Raw genomic sequence first — 19,132 nt, 5'->3', positions numbered from 1 at the left:
AAGTGAAATATCTATCTATATAAGTGAAGTCACTCAGTCGGTCCGACTCTGCAACCCCGTGGACTGTAGCCCGCCCAGCTTCATCCATGGGATTCTCCAGGCAAGAATACTGGAGTGGGTTGCCACACCCAAAGGACTTTCCCATTCAGAAAAAAAATTTTTAATTGTCTGGTAGTATGAAAGAGGTCGACTCTCTGCGTGCCCACAGCACTCTGGAAGGCAAGCCAGAGGGCCGGTTACAAGCAGGGCTTTGAGCCAGGTGGACCCAAGATGGAGTCTGGACCCTGACACTCCCTACCTTGGTGGCTTTGGGTAGATCACCCTCTCTGAGCCTTGGTGCCTCCCTTCTCCTATCTGTAATACGGCAATGGGAACCAGGCCTACGCTGCAGGATTGAAGGAAATAGCCCATGGAAATCCCCCAGAAGCCTTTTTCAGTTTTGAGATGGGTCCAGGCCAGCCCTTGTATGTGGGGGTTGGAGGAGATTGGTAGAAGGCTCCTCCACGTGCCGCTCTGAAGTATCCCCTGGCCCTTCTCTTACCTGCCTCCCTCATGCCTTTGCAACCTCCCAGGAGGCTCCCCAACCTCAGCTTTTCCCTGGAAGCTGGACCTCCTCTTTCCTTGGAACCCCAGGAGCAAAGGGGCGCAAGATCTTTTCAAACCCCAGACCGAGAGGCCGCCGGTGTCTGCACTGCGGCCGGCTGACGTTTGACTTTGCCGGGTACATTGACCGAATATTAACAGCCCCTCGCCGAGGCCGCGGTGTTCCTTCCGGAGCCGGGACCCGAGGGGTGGGGGAGTGTCTCGGTCCTGAGTGAAAGGCCAAAGCGAGAGAGGGCCTCCCAGGAGCCCCCGGGCTTGAGCAAGAACTAAAGGAACTCCGACCTAGTATGGGTGTGAGCGGGTGGACGGTAGGGCTGCGCGCGGCCTCGGGGCCCCAGCGATCCCGCTCCAGACGCCCCATCCTGGCAGGCGCTCGCAGAGCTGAGCCGGGGTCGCGGGCGCAGCAGCGGGGGCTGCGGCGGCGCTACCGGTGGGCGGCGCCCCGGAAGGCCCCGCGCGGACGAGCCGGAAGGCGGGGGGGCGGGGCCTGCGCGCGCGGCGGGGAGGCCTGGTGTCCCCGCGCCTGCCGGCCTGTGACCTCGCGGCGCCGCCTCCGCAGGTAAAGGGCCCCGAGCAGCCGCCGGAGCTAAGGGGGCGCCCGGAGCAGCACCAGGGCAGACGGTCTTAGTCCATTTATTTTCCTTATGGAGAAACGGGGGAACGAAGGGATGTGTGTACTGTCTCCGCCCGCAGGAACTCCTGTGTGTGCGTGCGCGCGCGCGTGTCGCTTCCCGCAGGAACCGGGATGCGCGTGTGGCGGGTGTTATATCCGCAGGGTGGGGCACTCCTGGCCTTGCCCTCTGGGGAGAGAATTTGGACGCCAGATTAGAGATGATGAGGAAGGGATGTTAGTGATTTAGGGGCGGGGAGATTAGCCTTGTGGGGACTGATAGCTTCTTTGATTTTCTTTGCCCGCACTGTGGGGCATGTGGGATCTTCGTTCCCCGACCCAGGATCAAGCCTGTGCCCCCCGCTTTGGGAGGGGGGAGTCTTAACCGCTGGACCGCCAGGAAAGTCCCTCTTTATCCTTTTTGTTTGTTTGTTTAAAGAAATAGGAATAATTTGAGAGGATGTTGCTCAAGGGCCAAGTAGGTAGATAAGGTGTGCTCCAGTAGGACCCTCGGAGAAGGCAATGGCACCCCACTCCAGTACTCTTGCCTGGAAAATCCCATGGGTGGAGGGGCCTGGTGGGCTGCAGTCCATGGGGTCGCGAAGAGTCAGACACGACTGAGCGACTTCCCTTTCACTTTTCGCTTTCATACATTGGAGAAGGAAATGGCAACCCACTCCAGTGTTCTTGCCAGGAGAATCCCAAGGATGGGGGAGCCTGGTAGGCTGCCGTCTATGGGGTCGCACAGAGTCGGACACAACTGAAGGGACTTAGCAGCAGTAGCAGTAGTAGGACCCTGCTCAGCTCTGGCCTGGATTGCTGCAGAAGGCGGATCCCGTGTGGCTTGTATTTTTGATTTTTCAGAATTAGAAATCTGAGGTGTTTGTGAAATCTCATGATTTTAAAATTCTAGCAACTATTTTATTTATTTATTTGGCCTCAATTCATGTGGGATCCTAGATCCCCCACCAGGGATCCAACCCTCATCTCCTGTACCGGAAAGTGAGGTCTTAACCACTGGACTGCCAGAAAGTGAAAGTGTCTCAGTGGTGTTAACTCTTCCCACCCCATGGACTACACAGTCCATGGAATTCTCCAGGCCAGAATACTGGAGTGGGTAGCTGTTCCCTTCTCCAGGGGATCTTCCCAACCCAGGGATCGAACCCAGGGCTCCCACATTACAGGCAGATTGTTTACCAGCTGAGCCACTAGGGAAGCCCGGGACTGCTAGGGAAGCCCCTAATTCATTTTTTAAAAGTCTAATCTGACTGTATTTGCTGATGGGATCCAATGTCTGTACTGGGGCATAGAGAGGTATAAAGACATGGTTTATAGGAGCCAGAGGGCACACTGGAGCTTTATAATAAAGTCCACCAGAGAAGTAAAAAGTACTGAGGATTGCAGGTGAACAACATCACTGAATCTTAAGAGGCCCTGCTTTTTTAATTTTTAAAAAGAGCTTTGTGCATGGAGGTCTGTGTTAGCTCTGCAGCCTTTCTCTCCTCATCTCTCACAATCTGCTCCATCTCAGAAAGCCAGGCTGCAGTCCCAGGGCCAGGCTCATCTCCCTCTCCCCCAGATCCGTGCTATAATCAGCAGACCAGCCTGGGTGCTTGCAAGAAACCAGGGCTTCACGTTGGCATTTGCCTTCCCTGTGGCTGGCAGATGGACTTCCTGTGACCCAAGTCTGTTTCGTGGACAAACCTGATTCTGAAATAGGTGTGATATGGGTGTGGAGGGGGGCACCCTCCCACCCCATTGAGGTCTGTCCCAACAGTGCTGCTGCCTCGTCCTTCTTCACCCACTTCTCTGCCACTTACTAAGGTAGCTGGAGTGGGAGAAGGAAAAACGAGACTGGCTTCCTTCCTCAATCAGGCAACCCTGGAGAAGTTGGGAGGCTGAGATTTTTAGCAGGGGCTCAGGAGATGGTCGGAAAAGGCAATGGCACCCCACTCCAGTACTCTTGCCTGGAAAATCCCATGGATGGAGGAGCCTGGTAGGCTGCATTCCATGGGGTCGCTAAGAGTCGGACACGACTGAGCGACTTCACTTGCACTTTTCACTTTCATGCATTGGAGAAGGAAATGGCAACCCACTCCAGTATTCTTGCCTGGAGACTCCCAGAGACAGAGGAGCCTGTTGGGCTGCCATCTGTGGGGTCGCACAGAGTCGGACACGCGACTTAGCAGTAGCAGCAGCAGGAGATGGTGCTGCAAACTTTTCTTCCACAACAAGAATCTATTGATGCTCCAGCTTCTAAAATGATTCTTACAAGGAAATTAAACCAGCGGTCTCTTGGATAGAGGCAGCCACAATGCCACTGGTTATTCATGGTGTGGATCCATTGAACCCAGATGGAGTTGGAGAAGTGGCCACTTCTCCTCCCCTCCCACACACCATGACACCTGCTGGCCCACTAGTCATACTCTGGACTTGAACCTTGTGCCGGCTCAACTGGGCTAAGTGGAGGTTAAAAGTGGTGTTTGCACAATGATGCCTCATTAGTCCCGGTGGGTTTTGACTTAAAGTCATTCAGAGCAGATTGGAAGCTGGTTTTGGTTGTTTTTGTTTTGTTTTTAAGAGACCATAGAGGGTGAAGTGGGTATATATCTCCAGCCTCTTTTATATGCCTTTTCTTGCTGTGCAGAAACTGTTTGGAGAATACAGATCTGTAATTCTGCAGAAAACCTGGCATATGGGCAGAATGTGCTGGCCTGGAAACCAGCCTTGCAGATCAGGCATGGCAAGGCTCAGAATCTTCATGCCTCCGGGAATGCAAGGGGCCTTCCCAGGACCTGAGTTTCATCTCCCTTTTTTCTGCAAAACTGACAGATAAAAAGCTAGATGTAAATCAGAGCTAAGCTAGGTATTTTACAGGGTGATTTTTAGGTTTTTAAAAGGTTTTATCATGAGATTAATTCCTTTGGTTATCTTAATAGGTATCTGAAATTAAACATTTTGTTTGCATAGCTTTACAAGCCCATGGCTATTGGGTAAATCAGGTTACTTCCTCCCTTCTCCCATTTCTAAGTGCAATTCCTTCACTGTTATAATGCTACAATGTTATCTTGACATTTGTGCCTGGAAAATTTTTGACTTCTGGAAGGGTGGAAGGGGGCTCTCTTGCAGGTAGGAGGGGGTTGGGGCATGTGCTATGCCTACATGTGGTCACCGCTGGTGAGCAGAAGGGCCTGGAAGCCAGGAGGCATTTTAGCAGATCCAGGACACCTGGGAGCCAGAGCAAGGACAAGCACACCTGAATTTTCCTCTAGTCCCTTGGGCAGCCCTACAGGGGTCTCTTGCATTCTGAATTCAAGGACTGAGTAGCAGATATCAGACATCTTAAGTCATTCTGTCATAGAGTCTTGCTGTCCAAAAGTGAGGGCAGAATTTCAGCTGGGGGCTTGTAAATACAGAATCTCACCCTACCTATATGGGTAGTATTTAACAAGGTCTTCAGTGACTCCTGAGTGCTGGTGGAAAATCACTGATATCAAGAATATCAAAAGGAGGAACTTTCCTGATGGTCCAGTAGTTAAGAGTCTGAGCTCCCAATGCAGGGGGCTACAGGTTCAATCCCTGGTTGGGGATCTAAGATCCCCATGCCACATAGCATGGGGAAAAAATAAAAAGAATATTAAAAAGAAAAAGAGGGGACATTTTCAGGGCCTGGAGAAGAGGATCCCACTGACCTCCCCTGGGTCTACAAAGAAGTTCTGACTGGTGTAGATTCACAAATTTGTTCTAAAGGCTCAGAGTTCTCTCTCAGAATTGGGAGGATAATTTTACATTAGGGCAATTGTGGTTTTTCCTTGGGTTTAAAAACAACTCATATATCCAAAAGATGTTGAACAATAGGTTCTGCTCCAAACTTCCATAATTAAATTCCTTGTAAATGTCTGTGTTTCACAGCCTTGATTGAAAAGGGAAGTGGTGGTGAGAGAGGAAGGTGCCCACCAAAGCCTTGGGCCCAGCCAAAGCTGGAAAAAGAAGCACTGCTCGTTGCTGCTTTGATTTACTTCCTGTCCTGCCACATGGCCCATCAGTGCCAAGGTTCTCCATTCCCACCAACCCTGGGGTAGTTAGTGCCTGCCCTACCTCCACCCTTGCCCCTGCCTGTTTTTTTCCTGCTAGTGTGGCAAACAGTTTCCTGACCCCAGAGAATTTTTCTAAAGGTCGTTGTTCCAAAGTCTGTCCATCCGTCTGTCATCTGTTCATCCATATGGAATTCTTTGATTTCTTTTATTCTCCGGTCATTTCATCTTACCATATCATCCTGCCCCTGCCTTTAATATCCCATGAGTAGAACTGGATTGACTCTGAGTGGTTGCTTGTTGAAGCCATTGGTATATGTTAGGAAGAGAATGTTCATTTAGAACCATCATGTCTAAGAGTCTGCCATGTTAACAGTCTTGCTCCAGGTGAGACTTTGCATCCATTCTGCTTACACCTTGTAGGAATCCAGTCTGTAGGTGGTTTATCTTCATCTTACAGGTGAGAAGCCTGCCACTCTGCTGGGTCATCCCATGGCTACAAGGCTGTGTGGTTACAGAGTCCGTGCTTCCCCCTTCTCTGGCTTGGCGGAAGCTGAGGTGCCCTGTCACACAGAAGTGGACCCAGCACTGGGACTTGTGCACTCTGCCCAGCTTTGTGGGTGGGGATTGCCTGGGCTAGCTGAAGGGCCCTGACACAAGAAAGCTCAGAATTGCATCACTCATGATGAACTGGTAGAGCATGTGGGCAGGGTTGTTCCTTAATCTATCATAAATCAGAAGTTAGAGTGCAGAGAAGACCTTTCACCCACTCTGCTGATCCTGTCTACTTAATAACTGAATGCTGCCCTGCTTTCTGTTTGGCAAAGGATTTGCCACACGACTGGTGGTGCTGTCCATCCTGCACATGGCAGAGATCCTGTTCTCTACCGAAAATGGGGAACCTTCCTTAAAACTTTCGGAAGAGTAACATTTGGGTGGAAAGGCCCTTCACTCATTGCAACTGTCCTTAGGAACGCTTACCCCGAGGTCTGCCGCGATGCCCGTTGCGGTGGAGGACATCATGAGGTTGCTGTGCTCCATCTCCGAGGAGAGGAAGATGAAGGCGGCCGTCAAGCACTCCGGGAGGGGCGCCCTAGTCACTGGGGCCGTGGCCTTCGTTGGTGGCTTGGTGGGCGGTCCACCAGGACTAGCCGTTGGTAAGTGCAGATGCCTCACAGGGACAGTACAGTTGTTGGGAAAAGGCCTTTGAAACCACAGAGACATCGTAAAAGCCTCTGTCCTGTGTGAGAAGTTTGTCGAGTTGAGGTCACTTCTGTGAAGCGATCTTTGGGCACATAATCAGTCCTGTTACCAACTCCAGCTTCTGCGTGAATGCCTCAGAAGTGCAGGGCTCTCTCAAAAGGCATCTGTGTTATAAAGGCTGGAGGACACCTTTCTCCCGGAATGTGTCCTAGAGCCAGAGGATTTCAGGGTGTCCCGGGTTTTGGACAGTCTCCCTCCCCCCATCACCATTAGACATCCAGAGAGGAAGCTGAGATTTGCTGCGCACCTACTGAGGGGTGATGCTGTAAAGCCACAGAACATGAACTCATTCAGAGTGCTTCCCTAGTCTGAAAGCAAGCAGTCCAGCTCAGGGAAAGCAACAAGCTAGCTCCTAGCTGGTCATCATCCCTGCCCCTTCTTTTATCACCTGCTTCTATTTGGGAACTTGTTTCTGGCAGTAAATGAAAGTTTGGCTGATCTTCCCATCATTCTTTGTAGCTAGAATGAAGCTGCTTCCTTTGGATTAGAACCAGAAAGAATTCCTATGTGGTCTGAACTGTGGGTTGGGGGTGTTGTCAAAGAGCTGGCTGCTGTCCAGGCCTGATCTATGGAGGGGCCAGATAAGGTTTCCCTTGGGGTATGTCAGATAGACCCTGCAAAACAGGGCTAGGTCTGCTACCCTGGGCTCAGCAAATATGTACTGAATGCCTCCTTTGTGCTGGGGATACAGGGCCTGAGAAAGTTCACAGGCTGGTGGAAGCCCTTTCTATGTGGCTTGTAGTCTTCACATGAATACAGGCTAGAGAGATGACTGCTTTTCTTCTGAGATTGGCTTCTGTGTCCCAGCTCACCGGAAAGGCTTCCTGCTCTCCTCTTCTCTCCTGGAGTAGGATTGACATTCGAGGACATTGTATCAAGCTGAGGCCACACTGAGGAGAAAAAAATCAGCTTGTGGGTGACCCTAGATCTTCCATCTATATATTTCCATTTCCAAACTCTGTGAGTTAGTGAGTCCTGACTTCAGCTTCTTGCCATCCAGGAAGTATTCCCATGGGGGAGGAGACAAGGCCATTGCCATCTTCCTCAGTGACATCCTTTATTTCTTTGTCCCACCCCATCTGATGTGCTCAGAAAGGGCTAGCTGGGATCATTTATCACATAGCTGTGCCCAGATGCCATTTTGGGAGCACATATTTTGTTCAGATTGAGCAAAAGCTGGTAGAGGACAAGCTGTCGGCAAAGGGAACCCTGGGGATTGGCTTCTTGCAGCCCCTAGGTCATTGGCCGGAGCATCATTTTACCCAGAAAACAAAGGAATTTTCTCTTCTCCAAAGAGTTGGTGATTTCTTGGTCGATATTTCCTGGCGACTTTTTGCATTAAGTGCTGCTCTAAATCAAATATTGATGTTCTCATAAAGGTTTAGTGCAGATGAGTGCAACTCTTGTCAGCACTAAGCGTTTCACTGGTGTCATGGGGGAAAGTTCACTAAAACTTGTAAGTGACTGACCCTCCCTCCCTCCCTGGAATGCTCCTTCCCTTCAGGGTAGGGGGAAGTCTGTCCAGGGCAGTGTTCAGCCTCCAAGACATGAAGCTGGCCAGTCTCCTGCATCTTAGGAGGTGTGTGCGACCAGGTGCTTCCACGCTTGCTTTCCTAAAATGTTGCAAGATTTACTTACTGATGGCTGTGTCCAGCCTGCAATGGGTTCTCTCTGGCTCAGACTGCATTCTTTTGGGTAAACTTTTTATTTTGGAATAATACTAGATTTACAGAGAAGTTACAAAGATAATGCCAAGAATTTCCATGTATATCTCATCCAGTTTCAGTTCTCCTAATGTTCACATCTTATATTAACCATAGCACACTTGTCAAAACTAAGAAACCCACCCTAACATTACTGTTAACTATTCTTCAGGCTATACTTGGATTTTATCAGTTTCTGCGTCCAAGGTCTTTTTCTGCCCCAGGTCTAGCTCAAGACAACACGTTGCACTTAATCCTCATGTCTCCTTAGTCTCTCCAGTTTTATTATTATTTTTTCCACTCTTTATTTTCCCCCCATGTAGGCCGTGACAGAGTATTGAGTAGAGTTCTCTGTGCTGTAGAGTAGTAGGTTCTTATTAGTTACCTATTTTGTAGAGAGTAGGGTGTCTATGTCAATCCCAGTCTTCCAGTTTATCCCTCTCTCTCCTCATCCTCTGGTAACCATGTTTCTTTTCTATTTCTGTAGTAGGAAACCTCTATAACTCTATTTCTGTTTTATAGATAAGTTCTTTTGTACTTTTTTTTTTTTTAGATTCCACATATAAACGGTATCATATGATACATGTCTTTCCCTTTCTGACTGACTTCACTCAGTACGACAATCCATGTTGCTGCAGATGGCATCGTTTTGTTCGTTCCTATGGCTGAGTAATATTCCATTGTGGTATATATGTACCACATCTTCTTTATCCATTCTTCTGTTGATGGGCATTTAGATTGCTTCCATGTCCTGGCTGTTGTAAATAGTGGTGCAGTGAATGTGGGGGGTGGGGGGGCACATGTATCTTTTCAAATTATGGTTTTCTCCAGGTATATACCCAGGAGTGGGATTGCTGGATCATATGGTAACTCTATTTTTAGTTTTTTAAGGAACATCCATGCTGTTCTCCATAGTGACTATTTGGCACAGTGGTAACTCATATCTCAGTGACATAAGAGATGCGAGTTCAATCCCTGGGTCAGGAAGATGCCCTGGAGAAGGAAATGATAACCTACTCCAGTATTCTTGCCTGGAAAATCCCATGAACAGAGGAGCCTGGCAGGCTACAGTCCATGGGGTCTCAAAGAATCAGACATGACTGAGCACAGCACGCAGCACACCATGGCTGTACCAGTTTGCATTCCCACCAACAGTGCAGGAGGGTCCCCTTTTCTCCACATCCTCTCCAGCATTTATTGTTTGTAGATGTTTTGATGATGGGCTTTCTGACCAGTGTGTGGGGATCACTCTTTGTCGTTTTGACTTTTCATTTCTCTAATAATTTGTGATATTGAGCATTTTTTCATGTGCTTTTTAACCATCTGTGTATCTTCTTTGGATAAATGCCTAGTTGGATCTTCCTTCCACTTTTTGTTTGGGTTGTTTGGTGTTTTTTTTTTTTTTTTTTTTTTTAATAATGAGCTGCATGAGCTGTTGGTATATGTTGGAGACTAATCCCTTGTCAGTTGCTTTCTCCCACTCTGAGGGTGTCCCCAGTCTTGCTTTCTGCTGCTTTGATACTTTTGAGGAATACTGGTCAGGTATTTTGGAGAATTCCTCTCAGTTTGGGTTTGCCTGATGGCCTTCTCATGAGTAGACTGTGGATCTTTGGGCAGAATACCGTGGTGCTTCTCGTCACACATTCCAGGGACACGTGGCATCCATAGGACCTCCTTGAGATGCTCAACTTGATCACCTGATCAGCTGATCAACTTGATCACCAGACTAGTGGCATATCTGTCAGTTTTCTCCACTACAGAGTCACTGTTTCCCCTTTCCTACTCTTCTCTTTTGAAGAAGGTCACCAAGTCCAGCCAGCCTGCATTTTTTCAGTATCTGATCACCAATATTTAAAACTTGTAAGACTTCTAAAAGATACAGACCTGGTATTCCATGTGGCAGCAGTTGGCTGCGGTGGCCACTCCTCCTTTAGACACGTACCTAACTCTCCAGGTCACCACAGTCCCACTCAGCCCACTTCACTCCTTTCAGTTACCTGCCTGGGCCCTGTAGACACTGAAGTTTGAGACCCTTTCCCTAGGACATCTTCCTGGAGCAGGCTTCACCTAACCTGCTTAAATAGAATTTTCCATTGAACTTGGGACTCTTCTGGTCCCAAGATAGCATGCTTTAACTTTGATAATAATAAATTTACATATAAAAGTAATGTTTGTGCCCTTTTGGGGTAGCAGAAAAAGAAATAGTTGAATACATTAAATTTGTTATTTATCATCATGCAACTTTGGAAGGGTTATATGAAAAACATTGCTTCAAGAGAAAATACCTTGTCATTTGTCGCTGTCCCCAGGGCCCCTGAACCATGTGGTTCCACTAGAAATTTCAAAGCTCAGGGCTCAGGCACATGTTAGCCACCCAGTGGAGGAAACTCAGCCTTACCACTGAGATGGTTCTCCCTGAAAATGCATTTTCTTCTCAGCCCTCTCCTTTGAGGTGAGAGAGATTTTTATGGAAGCATGGAAACCTTCAGCCCATGAAGAGGATTTTAGTTAGCATAGCTCTCGGGGCGAGATGCTTCGTGTTGCACCGTGAGTGCAGAGCTTAGGAGAGGGCATGTGTGAGTGTCAATTATCTGAGCCAGATGGATCAAAGACCACGTAAACCTTTGCCCTCCGCCCTGCTGGTGGGGCAGACTTGAAGCTGAGCCCGTCCTGACCCGCTCATGAATGTGCTCGCTCGTCATGACAGTGGACATGCGCTCAGCGAGAACCCGTGGCCATCATTTATGAATAAGGCCGACTAATTGAGTCCTTCCTGTTTTCTAGGGGGGCCGTCGGGGGTCTGTTAGGTGCCTGGATGACGAGTGGACAGTTTAAGCCGGTTCCTCAGATCATAATGGAGCTACCGCCTGCCGAGCAGCAGAAGCTCTTTAACGAAGCCACCGCCATCATCAGGCACCTGGAGTGGACGGACGCCGTGCAGCTGACCATGCTGGTCATGGGCAGTGAGGCCCTGCAGAAGCAGCTGCTGGCGATGCTGGCCAACTACGTCACCAGGGAACTGCGGGCGGAAGTGCAGTACGACGACTAGGCCTCTGCCCTGGGAAGGGGGTCCGTTCGGATGATTCCCCTGACTCGTGGGAGGTGACCAGGGAGCTGCGGGAAGCCCACATCATCAGAATGTTACCTGAGCTGTAGCAGCACCTCCTGCTGAAGAGGCTGCTGCTGTGCTAGGTCATGTTGTGGAAATTACTGGAGAAGATGCTGTGCTTTATGGCTGTGTGCACCTGTGTGTCCTGACAGCCTTTGAGGCGGAAGCTGGTGAATAACAAAGCTGTGCCTGCTGCCATGTGGTGGCAGTTTTTTGAATCCACGTTGGCTCACACAGGAGCCAGAAGGTCCTCACGTTCAGTCTCTCATCTCATCACAAGAAGATGACGCCTGTCCAGGCACCCATTTCAGGACCGCCCCCCCCCCCCCGTCCCGCCTCTTGGACCTGGGGGGCTGGCCCCTGTTGGAATCATGTTTGCCTCTTGATTATCCATTCACCACCCAGTGACTTCAGTGGCCTCAGGGAGGGGGCAGTCGGCCTGCTGAGTGAAGCCAGGAACGCCAGTGGCTCTCAGTCCCTCCCCCAGTAGCTGCCAGACTAGCTTCTCACCCTCCCTGGGGGCTTACTTTCCTCATCTGAACAGTCACAGTAGTTCTTGTGTTCTGCTTTTTAAATTAATTCTTTTCAGTAAAAGCATTTCTCTTTCTGAAGTGGTAGGATTATAACTTACCTAGACACAGGAAATGTCTCCATCCTAAATTTCCCTAATGCTGTTTTTGCTTTGCTTTCAGAACCACAACTTGACTGTCATCAAATTACAGTAAATGTTTTCTGAATCGTCCTTTTCTCCACCTATTTTGTGTAAAGCGTCTCTAAGATTCAAAGTCCTATACTTGGAACACAAAGGAAGAGAACAGATTTGTGGCTTTAAAGAGTGAATGAAAGCTGTGGATTCCTGGGCCCGACACCTGAGCCTCCAGGCTGCTGTGGTTCCCGGGCTGCCAGTGTGTGCACACTCCCCAGGCCTCCCCTGGCACCCACAGCGTCCCTTGGGTCTCTCCAGGGAGCTGGAAGGAAGCTTCACTGGCCTCCCTGGGATACAGCGGAAGGCACTCATGTGGAGCAGAGATAGGGTCCCGCACCTTCTTGTGGGTCAAGAAAACTTCAGGGCAAATTTGAACCTGTGGTGAGTAAGGAAGGATCAGGCTTTTATCTCAGAAAAGTTGCTCTTTATCTGGCCTCGTCTAGCACTCATCAGGTGCCCTTTACAGGTCAAATGCCTGCGGTTGATGAGGCCACTTGGTCATTTGCCCTGCTTGGGTTGATGAGGGAGCAGGGCAGGGCCCTTTTAGATAATTCTCCTGACTCATAGAAGGTGACTGCGGAGTTTGGGGGGATCCCACCCACTCATTACTTGTGTTGGGTCCTACTCTGCCAGGCTCAGGGGACACAGGTGGTCCCAGCTTAAAGGTCCTACACCAGTGTCCACTGGATCCCTCCCCTGGCCTGCCTACCTTTACCCCTGGGGAAGCCACTCTGGGGAGATGGCCTGATTCCCACCCAGACAGGTGTCAGATGAAGCAGGCCTTACTGAATGAAGTCACTGGCCTAGCCAGGTCTTGGGTGACTTGTGGTGGACTCTGGGCCCAAGAGGAGTCCAGACCTTGAGTCTTGTCTCTCCCAGGAGCTGAAAGCACTTTCCTTGCTTTCCTTTCATGCTCTCCTTACAGTGACTGTGACTTAGTATTTCTTCATCTTCTTTGACAATTTTTGACTTATTTATTTTTGAAACTTGGAAGACACCAGAAAGTATAAATGGAAAATGAAGGCATCGCCGTATGCTGACTGCTGCTCCAGCCCCTTTCCAGATGCAGCCACTGTACCAATTTCTTCTGTGTTCCTGTTTTTAGATAGTCTTGTTTGTCAGTGTTTATTGCTGAAAACAGAAAAATCCAGAAACGTACAATGAAATAAAAACCATTAAATTATCACCACCCCAATAAAACCTACTGTTAACACATTTGGCATACTTGGTGCAAACTTTTTAATGGTATGTATGTTTCTAACCTATTTGCATCTTTACTGTTTAGACCCTTTGAACACTTTTACCAATTAACATTAAATAACACTTGTGATGTAATTTGAACTCCCTTGTGAACATATGTAATGGTTTTATAATATTCCTTTGCACTAAACCATATACCAGCTATAGTGTCTTTTATAGGTCGTTAATATTATAGTGCTAACATTTTTATGAACACTTTTGTGTTAATGTTCTGTTCATATTTTAGATTATGATAGTCTGTAGGATAGATTCCTCAATGTGAAATTGTTGCATTTAAAACTATGTAGTATTTTTTACAATGGGTGGATAGCATCACTGACTGAATGGACATGAATTTGAGCAAACTTCAGAAGATAGTGAAGGACAGGAAAGCCTGGTGTTCTGCAGTCCATGGGGGTCTCAGAGAGCCGGACACAACTTAGCAACTGAACAACAACAATGATATTTTTAAGGCTGTTGTTATATTCAGTCAAAATTCTTCCAGAGAGGCAGTGTCAATAATTTGTTCTTCCAACAGCAAGTTTTGGAGATGCGCATCTGATCACATCCTCACCAGGAAATTGAATGACAGTATCTTAAAGCTTTATTAATTTGATGGGTGATTACTGACATCTTGGTTTGATTCATTTATCTTTGGATTATGAGTGAGGTGGACAAGGGTGGGGTGAGCTCCTGGGGGCTACCTGCCCAGGTGCTGAGAGCTCCAGGACCCTGGGGCCCAGGCCTAGCAGAGGGTGAGGGGGCTCTGGTGTGAGCAGACAGCCCGCTGGGGCAGCGGCTGGCTAGGCGGTGGTCAGGAAACAGCAGGAGAGTGCCAGTGGGGTAAGGAGGCTGCTGAGGAGGAAGCCTTGGTGGGGGACCCAGTAATTATAAAAAGAAACCATCTGCTCTGGGCTGGTTATTAACCTGCTTCTAGTGTTGCTGTGACAGTGCCGGGCAAGATTTTTCTCGGGCAGATGGTATATTTTTAGCTAGAATGAACTCTTTTATTTATTTATTTTTATTTTTGAGATGTCTGGCTTGGCAGTAAACACTAGGGTGTGTTGCAATGCTGGAGGCTGGGGGATCTGGCAGGGTGTGGAGAAGTGTCCTCTCCCCATTACTTATTGCGAGGCGCCATCTAGCGGCCAAGCGGGCACATCCTTTCTCCTCTTCCCTCAGCCGGGCCTACAGAGCCTTCTCTGAGTCTCCAGCCAGGCCAGAATGTGGCTCCACAAGGACGCTGTTTTATGAGTTCCCCTTGGGACAGGGCTGCAACCTTCCTGAGGTTTTAATAAGCTGTGAGCAGAACATCAACCATGTCTCCTGCAACCTTTTTGCATATAAACCAGAATGTCTCTCAATCCCAAACAATCAACATATGGCAATTAAGCAATGCCAGGATTCATCTAAACCACACAGGGAACAGGCACTGTCTGATGTGCTTTCAGCTTGTTGGGAGGAGATAAATGACTTTATTAGCCGGAGGTGGCTTCTTGGACCATTACGGTAACAGTGGGTCAGGAGTCAAAGCTTGGGCCTGGCTGCCTGCATCGCAGGCTCAGGCAGCTATGGTACCGCAAATGCTGGCGAGTGGAGGAAGTTGGGAAGTGTTTTTCTAAACTGCTAAGGTGGTGGCTATTTCTTTAATTTTTGTGGGTTTTCAGGGGAGGACTTTACTCTCATTCGAATTAAACAAATACAAGGATAATATCTAGGAGATATCTATTACATGCCAATTAGTATAAGTGAATACAAATGATCAAACCCAGAATGGGCAGGACTGTGGGTAAAGAATGTATATGCCTACACACATATACTCCACCAGAGGAAATACACAGTCATACAGTCTTTGGGGAGAGTGATTTGAAGGAAAAAAGTCACAGGTATCATAAAACTGTATATACTTTCCAGCCCACAAATTTCACTCCAGGGAAAACATTACAATAAAGTAATTCAAATGGCAAAAAGATAAATTCATAGCAGTGCTGTTTATGATAGCAAGAAAAAAGGGAAATAATCCCAATGTTGAACAACAGGGAAATATTTAAACTGTACATGGGCAATATGATGGAATTGTTCAGTCACTAAATCACATCCGACTCTTTTCAACCACATGGACTACAGTGTGCCGGGCTCCTCTGTTCTTTTTTATCTCCCAGAATTTGCTTAAATTCATGTCCATTGAGTTGATGATACCATCCAGGCTTCTCATCCTCTGTCATTCCCTTCTCCTGCCCTCAATCTTTCCCAGCATCAGGGTCTTTTCCAGTGAGTTAGCTCTTTGCATCAGGTGGCCAAAGTATTGGAGCTTCAGCTTCCACCTCAGTCCTTCCAGTGAATATTCAGGATTGATTTATTTTAGGGTTGACTGATTTGACCTCCTTGAAGTCCAAGGGACTCTCAAGAGTCTTCTCCAGCACCACAATTCAAAAGCACCAATTCTTAAGCACTCAGCCTTCTTTATGGTCCAACTGTCATATCCCTACATGACTACTGGAAAAACCATAGCTTTGAATATAAGGACCTTTGTCACCAAAGTGATGTCTTTGCTTTTTAATATGCTATCTAGGTTTGTCATAGCTTTCCTACCAAGGAGCAAGTGTCTTTTAATTTCATGGCTGAAGTCACTATCCATGGTGATTTTGGAGCCCAAGAAAATAAAATCTGTCACTGTTTCCACATTTCCCCCTTCTATTTGCCATGAAGTAAAGGGACTGAATGCCATGATATTAGTTTTTTCAATGTTGAGTTTTAAGCCAGTTTTTTTTACTCTCCTCTTTCACCCTCATCAAGAGGCACTTTAGTTCCTCTTCACTTTTTGCCATTAGAGTGGTATCATCTGCATATTTGAGGTTGTTGATATTTCTCCAGGGCTTCCCTTGTGGCTCAGCTGGCAAAGAATCCACCAGCAATGCAGGAGACCCGGGTTTGATCCCTGGGTTGGGAAGATCCCCTGGAGAAGGGAGAAGGCTACCCACTTCAGTATTCTGGCCTGGAGAATTCCATGGACTGTATAGTCCATGGGGTCTCAAAGCATCAGACACGACTGAGTGACTTTCACTGTCACCGTCATATTTCTCCTGGCAATCTTGAGTCCAGCTTATGATTCATCCAGCCCAGTATTTTGCATGATGTATTCTTTATAGAAGTTAAATAAGCAGGATGTCAATATACAGCCTTGATGTACTCCTTTCCTAATTTTGAACCAATCCATTGTTCCATGTTCTAACTGTTGCTTCTTGAACTGCATACAGGTTTCTCAGGAGACGGGTAAGGTGGTATTCCCATCTCTTTAAGAATTTCCCACAGTTTATTGTAATCTACAATCAAAGGCTTTTGCGTAGTCAATGAAGAAGTAGATGTTTTTTCTGGAATTTCTTGCTTTATGATCCAACGGATGTTGGCAATTTGATCTCTGGTTCCTCTAACTTTTCTAAACCCAGCTTGTACGTCTGGAAGTTCTTGGCTCATGTACTACTGAAGCCTAGCTTGAAGGAGTTTGTGCATTACCGTGCTAGCATGTGAAATGAGTGCAATTTTAATAAGTAGTAATTGGGGGTGGGTATATAAAAGTCAGTGGAATTTCTCCATATGCGCTATTTGCCTGTAGCAACTTCATACGTCTATGCTTGGGGGGGAGTAAAGAAAAAGCCAAGCTGTACTAGTGCAGGGGATGACCCCAGGCCTTCCAGCACCCCAAGGCTGTGGCTCACAGGAAGCAGCAGAGGTGCAGGAGAATCTCAGAGTGTGGGCATCTTGTGCCTGAGGGGAGTCTAGTGTTTAAACGTGTGAATTAGATACCAGTCCAGAAACCAGACAAGAACCAGCCTGGTGCCCAGCTCCCTGGGGCTATTCCTCCCAGCAACAGTTCAAGGCCACCTCACGAACCCACTGTTCACCTGCCCCTCCAGAGGGGAGGTGCCACCACAGCACAGGGTTCCAGAGCACAACCCTGCAGGGTGGTGCATGTGCCACTGACCAGGGCAGGTGGGCCAGCTGTGCTGGGAGCTGTTTAGACATAGGGTCTTTTCTCTAGGGTCTGTCCAATAGAAATATAAGACAAGCCACAAATATATTTTATCTTCTAGTAGCCACATTTTTTAAAAGTAAGAAATAAATTTAGTAGTATGCTTTAACTCAATATAACCACATATTATCATTTCAAATGTAATCAATATAAAAGATTATTGAGATATTTTCCAATTTTTTTATGTTATCTCTTTGAAACTCAGTGTAGATGTTACACAACACATCTCAAATCTGTGTTTTGAGATTTGTCGAAAAGACACATGTCAAGTCACGTGTGGCCAGTGGGGACCTCATCAGGCATCACCACTCCATAAGATACACAATAGAAAACAAAAAGATGGGTTGCCAGGGATACAGACACATCACTGTAAGGGCCAGCAACCTCTTTCAGTCCTTTCTCTGTTCTGAAGTTCAGCATCTGAACTTGTTTGGGGCCCTCATTAGAGGTCAGGGTCAGGCTGGATGGTGCTATGGATGGAATTGCGTCTCCCCCAAATTCATATGTGGAAATCCTAACCCCCAATGTGACAGCATTTGGAAATGGAGTCTTTGTAAGATAACTAGAGTTAGATGGGGCTTCCCTGGTGGCTCATATGGTAAAGCGTCTGTCTGCAATCCTGGAGACCAGAGTTTGATCCCTGGGTCAGGAAAATCCCCTGGAGAAGAAAATGGCAACCCACTCCAGTACTCTTGCCTGGAAAATCCCATGGACAGAGGAGCCTGGTAGGCTACCGTCCATGGGGTCGCAAAGAGTCGGACATGACTGAGCGACTTTACTTACTTACTTACTTGCTTACTTACTTACTGGTGGAGCAACCCCCATGATGGGATTAGTGTCCTTACAAGAAGAAACATCAGAGAGCTTCCTCTCTGTCTGTCTCTCTCTTTGCCATGTAAAGACTGAGAGGAGAGGGCCATCCAAAAGCCAAGAACCCTCACCAGATCCCAGCCATGCCAGCACCCTGATCTTGGACTTCCAGCCTCCACAACTGTGAGGGGTACACGGGCATGATTAAGCTGCCAGCCTGCAGTGCTTTGTTATGGCACACGGAGCAGACTGGGACAGGTGGGGAGCACGGTGGGTGAGGGCTTACGGGGGACTTCCTGGATCCCTGAATTCTAACCTGATTTAGGGGCAACAACATTTTCCTCCTGCCTGGAAATGACAAGTTGAACAGTGTGTGGGTGTAGACCCCCCTGGATGAAACTGAACATCCTCGGCCACTAAGAACCAGCCTTGACCTTCCGTCCCAGGCATAGGTGGCCCTCAGAGGCCTTGGAGGATGGCACCCCTGAATCTCTACCCCCTGCCTGCCTGCACCTGCCGAGCTGGATGTGGCTAAAGAAAACACCTGCCCACACGGCTGGTCTCACTCAGCATCGCTGTGTTTTCCCATCCATGCCCTCTCCTTCTGCTTCTTTTCAGCTGCCAACACCTCCTCCTCTGTCATCCCTCAGGTCATCACCTTAGTTCCTGTTTCCTTGAGAAAAGGAATTAACTGGAAGAGAATGTTCTCTCCCTACATCTGTGCCCACCTTTCCTCCTGGTATTACAAACTGCCCTTGCTCTTGACTCAGGCCAGCCCCTCTACTAGACACTGGATCCTACCCCCTCCCTCCCTCCTGAGGGCACTGGTCCAGTCATTCTCCTTCTTCCTCTTCATCACCACATCCCACTCTACCAAGAACTTTCCCGTCAGTGTGCACATGTGAATGATTTCTTCCATATTAAAAACAACACAGATTTCAACAAGGATACCAGGAAAATTTGGTGGGAAAGAATTGTCCTAAATGGCGCAAGGACAACATGTAAAAAAATGAACTTGGATGACC

The 19,132-nt window shown here is 48.0% G+C and overlaps 1 protein-coding gene across 1 annotated transcript; it reads left to right on the top strand.

The window, feature by feature from the left end:
- Positions 1–1,087: 1,087 nt before the first annotated feature.
- Positions 1,088–13,363, top strand: C18H19orf12 (chromosome 18 C19orf12 homolog). The gene is given in 4 exon segments (NM_001076892.2): positions 1,088–1,162; positions 6,219–6,404; positions 10,998–10,999; positions 11,002–13,363. Coding segments are annotated over 3 exon segments (423 nt in total). The 5' UTR covers positions 1,088–1,162; positions 6,219–6,244; the 3' UTR covers positions 11,263–13,363.
- Positions 13,364–19,132: the final 5,769 nt, after the last annotated feature.

The sequence above is a fragment of the Bos taurus genome, chromosome 18 (genome assembly GCF_002263795.3).
Source record: "Bos taurus isolate L1 Dominette 01449 registration number 42190680 breed Hereford chromosome 18, ARS-UCD2.0, whole genome shotgun sequence".
Lineage (NCBI taxonomy): Eukaryota > Metazoa > Chordata > Mammalia > Artiodactyla > Bovidae > Bos > Bos taurus.
The sequence above is the reverse complement of the archived record's forward strand: the minus strand, read 5'-3'. Positions and strand labels throughout refer to the sequence as shown.